This window comes from Sinocyclocheilus anshuiensis, unplaced genomic scaffold (assembly GCF_001515605.1).
Source record: "Sinocyclocheilus anshuiensis isolate Anshui unplaced genomic scaffold, SAMN03320099.WGS_v1.1 scaffold1968, whole genome shotgun sequence".
NCBI lineage: Eukaryota > Metazoa > Chordata > Actinopteri > Cypriniformes > Cyprinidae > Sinocyclocheilus > Sinocyclocheilus anshuiensis.
The window spans coordinates 29250-40721 of record NW_015555840.1 but is presented as its reverse complement, the minus strand read 5'-3'; the positions used below and the strand labels follow the sequence as shown (position 1 = coordinate 40721).

At 36.2% G+C, this 11472-nt stretch overlaps 1 protein-coding gene across 1 annotated transcript in view; it reads left to right on the top strand.

The window, feature by feature from the left end:
* Positions 1 to 1074: 1074 nt before the first annotated feature.
* The window catches only part of LOC107675505 (segment polarity protein dishevelled homolog DVL-2-like), a 15829-nt gene continuing 5431 nt past the window's right edge, over positions 1075 to 11472 (top strand). The window contains exons 1-6 of the mRNA XM_016469887.1: positions 1075 to 1639; positions 8733 to 8802; positions 9727 to 9872; positions 10435 to 10544; positions 10680 to 10809; positions 11439 to 11455. Coding sequence (XP_016325373.1) covers positions 1479 to 1639; positions 8733 to 8802; positions 9727 to 9872; positions 10435 to 10544; positions 10680 to 10809; positions 11439 to 11455 — 634 coding nt within the window. The 5' untranslated portion in view covers positions 1075 to 1478. The remainder of the gene's footprint in view (positions 1640 to 8732; positions 8803 to 9726; positions 9873 to 10434; positions 10545 to 10679; positions 10810 to 11438; positions 11456 to 11472) is intronic.

The following is an 11472-nucleotide window of genomic DNA, read 5'->3' as shown; positions in this document are numbered from 1 at the left end:
CCCTAAAACGGCTCGTTCTAACACGCCCCCACATATCTACCTCACTATGTGGAAATATTTGCATAATGCCGCCCAAATAATGCCCTTATCAATTCAGTTGATTGAAAAAAAGTGATTTAACAGACATAGATTTTGTGACAACGTATCATGTTTGTCACAAGTTGTCAGAATGGGAAAATAAACTTTATCGAAAACAATTTGTCATATCATTATTAAATAGACCAACTCAAAAACTCGACATATGTCATTTCCAATAGGCTAGTAAATGGCTTTTATACTGTAAATATACATGAAAAAAAGTATCACAAAAAATATAAAATCATGTTTTGAACGAATCGCTATCATTTAGATTCATTGTCTTTCGCGTGACTGTTTTCCTGTCTTCAATGCTTGACTATAGTAGCCTATGGAATGATATTCCGGACAATATTCAAAAGGAATTGCAAATTTTATTTGGAATTGCGTTTTCAATTTGTGGACGCACACATTGTGACATAGACCTAATCCAAACGCAATTGCAAATCGTGCATTTGTGTTTCCATTTTCTTTTCCGTGTATGTAACATATCTGACAAATTTAAAATGGAAACACAAAGTCCATTTGCAGTTGCATTTCCAACGTCTTATGATTCTGTCATTTTGGAATAGCAATAGAAAATCACCCATTTGCTATTTCACTTTCTCCGCGTGCTGCTCCAACCCTCACAAAATTCAAATGGAATCGCAATCCCATTTGCACTTGCATTTCCATCGCCTAATACAGTCTGTCAATCAAGACCTTGAGGGTGGGTTTTATTAATTTCAATGGCCCCACACAACCAGTCGGTTTTGAATATGAGCGAGGCTCAGAGCGGTGTGTAATACAACACAACACAACATTAACGATTTGGTGAAATGGTTGAGTGAATGATTCACTTTACTTATAAGTAACACAACAGTTGCCACCTACTGGCGTAACCTGCAGAAAGTGTTCGTAAACAAATCTTTTAGTGAACTGATTCAAAAGATTCTATTCACTGGGATGAAACAAAATTCCTACCTACAGTAGTAAGTTTCCACAAAAGCACTCATTTGGACATGCCCCAGTACAAGCGGACCAGTGGGAAGGCCTGCGGGCGCCTCTCTTTCGTCACACGCCTCGCTGGCCCGAGCCGAGAAGTATTTCAAATCCCCCATGTGTTTTTGTACGAGGGAAATGTTGTTACAGAGTAGCTGGTTGTAGGTGTGTTTGTAACATTTTAACAGAAATCATGACAGTTTTGAGCGTTCAAGACACCAAAAGTTAGAAACAATAGCGTTGTTTTCTTTGTTTATGCTGGATGCGCTAGTCAGGACAGTGTTATTGGATAGTAGTATTGTGGTCTAGACGAGTTTTCTCAACCCCCTTCTCTCCGGAGCGCTGGCTAACATTAGCAGCATAGCTGCTGCCTCTTCCATACTTTCGTAGAACAACGGGAAAGTTGAGTTGAGTTGGGAGACATGGCGGAGACTAAAATAATTTATCACATTGACGAAGAGGAGACGCCGTACTTGGTGAAGATTCCCATAGCGGCTGAGAAAATCACTCTGCTGGATTTTAAACAGGTCTTGAACAAGCCGAACTACAAATTCTTCTTCAAGTCTATGGACCAGGACTTCGGGTGAGTGAATGCGGGAAAACACACAAAGATGTGCACGAATAGCCAGAACAAAGGAGCGCTTTTATGTGTAATAAATAAATCTGTGTGTATGTTGTGTCAGATGTTGTTGTGAGGGTTAGGTAAGGGTTTTCCACGAGAAGGACACTGGTCTGGGTGGTCTAGTTGTATCAAGGCATCACTGCAAAGGAACATTGTGTGTCCAAATGTCTCGACAGAGTTGATCAGTTTCTGCAGTCTGGCTTTGCAGGTATAGGCTAAATGAAAAATACCTCGTCTATAAATTAGTTGTGTTGTATGAAACTGTTTGTGTACCTTTGAGCAACGTTTTGATATGAAATATAGTCATATTCTCTTAAGGCTGATGTATGATTTATGATCTAAGATGTATAATTTCTTAAATAGTTTTTAATATGCACTACCGGTTAAAAGTTTGGGGTCAGTACTATTAAAAAAATAAATTAAATTGATCGAAAATGACAATAAAGTATTTTACAGTGTTACAAAAGATTTAGATTTCATATAAATGTTGTATTTTTTAACTTACTATTAATTTATTCATTATAAAAAAGTGCAACACAGTTTTCAACATTGATAATAAGCACCAAATCAGCATATTATCATATAATTTCTGAAGGATCATGTGACAATGATCTTTGCCATCACAGGAATAAATTACATTTTAAAATATATAAAAAATTTAAATTGTAATAATTTTCACAATATTACCGTTTTGCTGTATTTTTTTTATCAAATCTAAACTTGATAAAGTATCTTGGTGAGCATAAGAGACAAACAAACAAACAAAACATTCTAGAAGAATCTTACCAACCCCAAACTTTTGGTAGTTTGTAATTTGTAGCTATTCTGTCTTCTACCTACACTTTAGATCTCATATTCCTTGTGTAGTGAAATTCTCATCTTTTCCCTCATTTCATTGCATACAGGCCAAGTTTTTAGTGTCCCACTGCTGTCTTGCCGGTGTTTTTTTTTTTTTTTTTTTTGAAGAGTGGAGTTCTTTGTTTTTGACTGCATATTTGGCCTGAATCGTCCTGCCATGGACAGAATACCAGCCAATAAATCTTAGCCACGTACTTGTCAGTTATGCATTCTCCAGATGCTACTGGAATGTCTGTGGTAATCTTAGCAAATTTGGATGTTCTCAACCGACTGTAAATACTCCATCAATTTGACAGCTTACACTTATGTTCATTTTGATATGAATCAAAGACATTCACCTGAAGCACTGTAAATGTAGAGCCACACTAAAACAAATAAACATTAATCTGTTGTATTTTTTTTATATTGCATGTCAACTATTTTAAGTGCTGTTGGAGTCTGAGAGAATCTGAGAGAAGAAAATAAATCTTGGAATTGTAAGAAATAAACTCAGAATTCTGACTTTTTCCTCACAATTCCGAGTTTTTATCTCACATTTATGAGTACATATCTTGCAATTCTGACTTTTTTCTCAGAATTCTGATTTGATATCTTACAGTTCTCCAAATTGTGAGATAAAATGTGACAATTACCTTTCAAATTGTTTTATGCTGTGGCAGAAATGGCTTTCATAATATGGATTTAGACCATAAAACAAGAGCAACAAGTCTGTTCTGACTTTCTCATTAACAATAACAAATTTTCATCATAAGAGTGGAGCTAACATGGTTTTACAGGTAAAGGGATTTGCAAATTATCAATTTTTTTAGCCCTGCAGCCAAAATGTCAGCCAGCTGTGTCTTATATTCAAGTAAAATAGTGCTGAATTGATGTAACTACATTACTGGGATCTGATTATTCTGGATTTTACCGGGAATGTGAAATCTGCAGACTTGATCGTTTCTTCTTTCCTGCTTTGAATGAAAGGCTGTGAATGTCTCGTTTTTGTTATTGTGCAAAAGGGTGGACGTGTGTGTATTATTGTTGAACGGCGTTGGATGCGGATGTAAGCTGATACGGTAGTGGAGTGGGGCAGAGAGCAGGCGGTGCTGTGATGCTGCAGTGATGATTTGCAGTGTGTAGGGCCAGCTGTCAGTCTGACTGTGTGTGGCTGTGGCTGGGGTTGTTCTGTGTTTGGGGAGGGATATGGTTGGAGACTGGTGACGGACCATTTGCTAGTGTCTGGGATAGAATCAATAGAAAGCGAGTGAGAGAGAGAGAGGAGCAGGGGATCCCTTGGTTTCTCCAGGCCTCCTCTACATTCTCTCTGCTGTTTTTTTAATTATCCCCTTAAGAGTACAGACCAGATTTCAGTGCAGTTTTATTCCTGTTACTGTGTTAAGTGCAAATAGTCCAAATTAAAATAAATATCCAAATGGCTGCTGGGCCGAATTGTAACAGGGTCTTAATAAGTTCACAACTCATTATGTTGTAAGAGCTTTTGTTAAAATCCGTTTGTGTGGGCTGTGTTAGAGGTCAAGAGTTGTTTTTCAAGTACAGATGTTGGGCTTAATTAGCGTCATTAGAGGGTTTGGGGGTGGGATTGTTTCACAAGCGTTAAAGTGCAGGAGAGCTTTGCTTTTAGGAAGTGCTTTGTGAAATTGTTGTGGAGTTGCATCATCTAGTCAAATGTTTGTTTGGTTGCAGATAAGAACTACACTGTAAAAAATTTCAAGCTGTTTCAACTAATTATTATTTAGTAACAAGTTCCACAGAAATGTTACTTTCAGTCAATTTCTGTCTTCAAAGTGTTGCCTGAATTGTTATTTTTTAGTTGGCTCAATCTTTACTGAAATAGTTTTATAGTCCATTCAACTAAAATTATTTAATTGGTCAAACATTTAGAAAAATACAGCAAATTGTGTCAATTAAAATATAACCATTCACTCCATGTGTTTCATATGTTACCTCAACTAAGATTTATTATTTGGGCATCATAAGAAATTGCTGTGGAACTAGTTATTATATTTTATATTAAGTTTAAGAAAATTATTACCTGATGTCTATCAATCACTAAAACACACACATTACAACACATAATATCCTTTATTTAATAACAATCTGCATTTATAACATTTGTCATACAGACTAAACATGCAGGCTTAAAGGGATAGTTCACCCAAAAATGAAAATTTGCTGTTAATTGACTCACCCTCAGGCCATCCAAGATGAAGTTTACTTTTTTTTTCTTCAATTGAACAGTAAAGGAAATTTTTAGGTGAAAACATTGTCTTTGAAAACATTACAATTCATAAACGGCACGTCTCTGGCTGCCGGCTTTTGAGAGTCAAATAAACATATACCGTACAACACTTGAAGGAATATTCTGGGTTCTTTGACAAATTCAGCTCAATTGACAGTTTTTTTGCTCCATTTATTATTATTAGGGCCCAAGCCATTAGGGGTGCAGGGACCTATTGTTTTTCTAAGGATTCTTCTTATTATTTTTCGTCAAGGTTTTTGGGCCCTTAACATGCTCAAATGTTTTGTTTTACCGCTGCGCACTCCTCTCTCTACTGAAGAAAAAAAAGTCACTGACATCTGGGATGGCCTGAGGGTCAATAAAATAACATCAAATTTAAATTTTTGCGTGAACTATCCCTTTAAAGTGCTCCAGTTGTCCAACATTACATTTGTAATACAACTATTAATTTTTTAACTTATTACTTGTGGAAAATGTATTTTAATTAATTTATTTTATTTATTTTAAAATATTTATTTATTTTATTTATTTTACTTATTTTAAACATTTGTTTAATGAACTTAAAAAAGACTAAACAAGTTAAACAAAATGTTTGCAAACAGACATTTACAAATATTACTACTGTTCACAATAGTGTGGTCTTGTCCCGATGGCTGTCTAGGTGATGAGGTCTTCGGAGGGGGTCTGTCTCTGGGGCTCATCTAGTTGTCCTGGTCTCTGCTGACATTTAGGGCTGTAGAGGTCGTCTCTAGGTGCTAATCCACCATCTGATCTGGATACAGACTGGATCTGGTGGCTACAGTGACCTCGGAATAAGAATGAGACAGTCTAATATTAGCGTAGATGCCACTGAGAACAATAAAGCACATTTTAATTGTAGTAAAAAACTCTAAACTTTTCCACATATTACCTTAAGTCTTCCTGTTGAAAGTACACACACACACACTATGTAGTTGTAGTGGAGTGGTCTGATCACATGGCAGTGTTTGGAGCCTTGGAAGAAGTAACTGGCCAGCATCTGAAAACTTGCAATGATGAGAAAGCACCAATGAAACCTTTGGCCACACCCTGATGGAGAAATAAAGTACAGTTTATCTCATGAAATGATGCCTTTTAAATTATTTAAAATGTAATACCAGTTAATTAAATTTGTGATGAAACAGAAGAGCAACCATTTTTTTTGGCACAAAAAAAAATCTCAATCCATCGCACAACACAGGGAGCATTGATGCTGACTGTTCATTAGTTGCACGGATTTGTAACAGAACATGCACATTTCATATTATAAGTCTACCTTAAACAGCATTAAAATAATATCAAAATATGCCTGCCTGCTGTTGATAAATACCAGTAGTGACACGAAGCGCCTTCACGAGACCAGAAACGCCGTGTAATCCGCCCCGTTTGAAAAGAGCCTGGTTGTTAGTCATGTTTAATGTCGACTTTAACTTCACAGGACAATTGCAGAAGTTTGCACACGCAAAAACCCATTCAACACGCCCATGTTAACTTCAAATAAGCGTATTACTGTGGTTTACATTACACCTTTCGTTGTAAGAATCAATGGCTTATAAAAGAGAGAGGCCGCGCGATCTCTTCATATCTTTTAACATCACGGAAACACACAATACCATACAACATGCCAAAATTAAAGCTAAAATTGTTATAGTAACAGCTTTGACATTGTGTTTTATGGATTAAACCAGAAGAAAGACCACGTTCCCTTCACTTAAACAGCTCATTTCCCTCAGACATATTCATACAACGCTTATTCGATGTTTTTATATATGTTGTACATTTGTGTATAAATATATACGTTTTAAATAATACGTTTATACCTTTTTTAATATACAAGTATTGATAAATTCAGTCTAAGTACAAATTCAGTTCCACTTACCTGACGCATACCTTGACATACATTTAACATAGCCTAAATATTCATTTTTCTTCGGACACACGACTTATAGAACACTTCTAAATATCCACTCAAAAACATCGGATATGCTGTATGTTTTTGTCGATAAATTTAGTCTAAAAATAACATTTATTTAGTGTAGGGTGACCATACGTGCCATTTTCCGAGGATGCGTCCTGGCCAGGATTTCTATATTGCCTCCGCAGTGTGAAAACAACGGCGATCCGACGAGTTTGAAAATCATGCAGTGTGAACTCGGCATTACCTGACTCGTGAACTTGACAAGATGGCACTGTTTCTCCCGCGAAGTCACTCAGGCTCATGCACGTGCAGAACGATCTCAGCGTTGGCTGGATTAGTTTTTATTAGTTTAGTCAACATTAGCATAGCTAATTGTTGACTGGATTTGAAAATAACCGTTCATTCAATGTTTTTCAAATATATTTGTGTAGACTTAATATAATATGTCCTCTCAACTAAGCCCAAGCAATAAAATTAACTCAACTTAAATATTTTTGCCCTTCCAACATTGTGTTAATTGGATTGTTTACAGTGTAGCAATGGTTTGTGCAGAGAAGACTATAAAACTGATTCATTCTTTTAATTAAAAGTTATTAATATAACTATTAGTAGTGTTTCCTAAGGCAAGCATCACTGTTATATTGCTGATACATATTCAAATGCCTAACTCTAATTAAATTTTGGCATAATGTGCTGCCAGTGCTGCATTGCTACTAAAAATATGACATTCATTGATCGTGTACATCCATTGTTATGACTTGCAAACTTAAACATTTGTTTTTCAGTGCTGTATTCTACATTGTTATGGCAATGACAGTTCTGCTGAATTGTCAACAACATAATGTTATCTAGTTGGCTAAAATAGATGTGATTTTGTCAGATTTGGAAAACTGTCTTGTGTTGAGTCTTGGCAGCATCAGTAAGAATGCATGTACATTACTGTTCAAAAGTTTGGGGTCAGTTTTTTTTTTTTATAGAAAGAAGTCTCTTATGCTCACCAAGATTGCATTTATTTGATAAAAAATACAGTAAAAACTGTAAAATTGTGAAATATTATTGCAGTTTAAAGTAACTGTTTTCTATTTTAATGTATGTAATTAATTTCTGTAATGACAAAAAGATGAATTTTCAGCATTCTTCAGTGTCTCATGATCCTTCAGAAAATACTCTAACACGCTAATTTGGTGCTCAGGAAACATTTCTTTTTATTATTATTATTATTTTGTGGAAACTGCAATATATTGTTTTTTTAGGATTCTTTGATGAATAAAAAGTTCAAAAGAACAGCTTTTATTTGAAATAGAGATGTTTCATAATATTATACATTTGTTATATTATAAATGTCTGTACTGTCACTTTTGATCAATTTAATGTGTCTTTGTTGAATAAAAGGAATAATTTAACAATTATATTGACTCTAAACTTTAGAATAGCAGCGTATATTTTTTGTTTGTGTGTTTATGAACTTGCTTATTTTCTTTTTGTAATATAAATATTTCAAGCAGAAATGCAGTCTTTTGAGCAGTCTTTTGTGGTCTGGCCAGTGAGAATTGTTGACTGGGTAAGAAAATAAATTACTACTACTGGCTCAATTAGTCGACAAAAAAAAAATCCTTATTGCTGAGCCCTGTTACTGTTCTGCAGACATGAATTCACCTCAGATTGTGCGCCTTGTGGACGAGATGTGTGTTGTATTACATTAGAGTTCAAATGTACAAATATTTCCATAGTCATATATTTTAGGAGGGACATGAGCCAGGGAACAGAATATAATATAAAATTGGGATATTAACATTAAATATCAGCATTGTGACAGTGAGTTTTTAAAAAAAAAATTTTTTTATGTGCAAGCACATATTTTCTTAATATATTTTAAAAAGTATATACGTTAAGTCCATACCATAAGTAAAGTCAAAATAGCCTAGATACATGCATTTTATGTATAAATTCATAAATCTGTGAAAATGTGTGTTCCTTCATTTTAATTCTGTCTCTCTTTGGTAATTGTGTCTGCCCAGGGTGGTGAAGGAGGAGATCTCAGACGACAGTGCCAAGCTGCCATGCTTCAATGGAAGAGTTGTCTCCTGGGTAAGAACTGTTCCTGTTCCAGTTCTCTCTGTCATTCAGCAGTAGCTTTTCCCCCAAACGATATATATATATATATATATATATTTTACTGTACTGTAATATGATGCTTAATAGTGACATAACAGTTCTCGGTTTTATAAGTGCAAACTGCACCATTTCACTAAATCTCGCTGAAGCTCGTCATCCCTGTAGCGACACGTCTGTTTTGATTTGTCACAGTGAAACTTTAAAGAGCACCAATAGTGTGTGTCAGGCCCTTCACACAAAGACTGAAATCCAGCCTCATCTAAAAGCCCTCAAAGAAAAGCAGGTGCTTAAAAAGGCTTGGATGAAACCAGACCCTCTGGGATGGAAATAGTAGACTACCGTCAGGATAGCTCTAGGTCCCTTGAGGAGGAGTGTACAATAACCTAGCATCCATTAGCATGAAGTAAGGAGAAGGGCTTACAATGATACTGTATGTGGCCTCTTATAATGCATCTGATTTTTCTTTCGTATCTCAAGTACATGGCTTTGACTCTTTTTATGCTTTAGCATACAGTGTTTTGTTGCAGATTGTGAAGATTGTTGATGTTTTTACTTTTCTCGTTAAGTGAAAATTTCTATTGCGCTTCTATTCAAGCTTTTCAAAAAGCTTGATGGCCTCGAACAGAGCTGAATAGAGTTTCCTGTCTGCTTGCAGCTATTTACCTCTCCAACTTGGTCCTCATTTAAATTGTAGTTACGTAAAGCCCAGACACTGGATATGTTTGACCTGAAGCATTGTGTGATCAGTTTACACTTTTGAATGAGCTCCACGAGTATGTGTTGGGTAAAAAATTATTTGTTATTATTGTCATTAGATCTTTTCCCATAGTCCTTTTTAGTTCCTTGTTTTTTATGGATCACATTCACTCTCACACCAATCTTCTCTCTTTCTGTTAGCTGGTGTCCTCAGATACCCCTGCAGCCGAACCCCCAGCTCCTCCGGTAGAGGTCCAGTCTCAGCCCTCACCTCCCCCTCCTCCCCTGCCTCCACCTCCTGCCGAGAGGACGGGGGGCATTGGAGACTCCAGACCCCCTTCCTTCCAGTATGTTAATCTGCATGTCTGTTTTGCACCATTGAATGTCATTTTGCGGTTGCTATCTGCAGCAGTTCTCTCTCCATCCCTTAAAATACACTTTCTCATATTATAAGTTGTCGAATGGGAGCTTTACTCGAAGGGAAACTCACTTGTTTGTTTATTTGCTTTTCAAGACAGACAGCCTGTATCATAGATTAGTCAAAATATGTCAAACATTTGCTTTGCGGGATAAAATTTGTAAAAAAAAAAATGCTAATGAAGCATGGTAAATTACTTATATTCAAGATAAATTCTATGAACATCTAAAAGCAGTTTTGGCTTTTCAGGTAAATTTATCTTCTAAGATTTTTTTTTGACTGGAAATAAGTCAAATATATTTGTTAAGAATGTGATTTTCCCCCAGGGTCTCATGCTGTCAATTTCTCATCTGAGATTGGTTTGCTAGAGGCAGCTGGCTTTTAAAAATTTAAGGTTCGCTCAGCATGCAAAGATGTACAGATGTGTCTTGAATATAAATCATTGCATTATGTGTGTGTGTGTGTGTGTGTGTGTGTGTGTGTGCGCTCAGTCCCAACACTGCAGGCAGCCTGGAGTCCTTAGATGATCAGACAGAGACGGAGTCAGTCGTGTCTTTCAGGAGAGAGAGACCTCGACCCAGAGAGAGCTTGGATCAACATGGTCTGTTCTGTCTCCTGTGTTGCTTGATTGACGTTGCCTAATAATTTTTTTTTATCAATTATGTCAATAGTATTTCAATATGTTGACAAAGCAGTCTATGTTCATTTTGCTGTACTCCTTCTCTTTTTGTCTCAGGGCCACGTATGAATGGACAGTCCCGTATGGACAGACACTTGGCTGGCTATGAGAGTGCCACCACAGTGATGAGCAGTGAACTGGACACCACAAGCTTCTGTGATTCAGATGACGATGATACGATGAGCAGGTCCGAGCAAGTGTGCTTGATTAAAGATTGGATTGGAGTTGGAAAACGTTTTGTAGCGTCAAGAAAATTACACGCTTCACCTTTACAGAAGTCCACTTCAATCAGATCTCTGGTTTTAGATTGTGTGTAATTTTTTTTTAATGTCAGAAGGTTTTATTTCTGTTATCTGAATCAAGTGATTGAACTTTACAAGAGCGTATCAGCATCAGTGTATGCTTTTAGTTTGGTTTTAGTCCAGTGGTTCTCGACTGGTGGGTCACGATCCAAAAATGGGTTTTGATATATTCGGATAGGTTTGCGTGCAGTATGGGAAACAACGTTAAATGCAAATAATATTTTGCATAACATTATATTTGCACATAGTTAGGATAGCAAAACCAATAGACTTATATTTTGTTTTTTCAAAAACCACGCTTCCAATCAAACGCAACAAAATTTTGATGCCAATTCATCTGTCATTGGTAGAAGACAAAAGGTTTGTATGTTTGTGTTATATTAGGTTTCCATTAGATATCCTATGTAATAAAATCTCTATCCTGAAGCAAAACCAGTTGAGAAGCACTGATTAATCAATATTGCAGATTATGCCTTGATTATGAATGTTTATTTTACTAAATGTTTGCAATCAGGGTCAGCAGCTCCACTGCGCAGAACACAGCATCT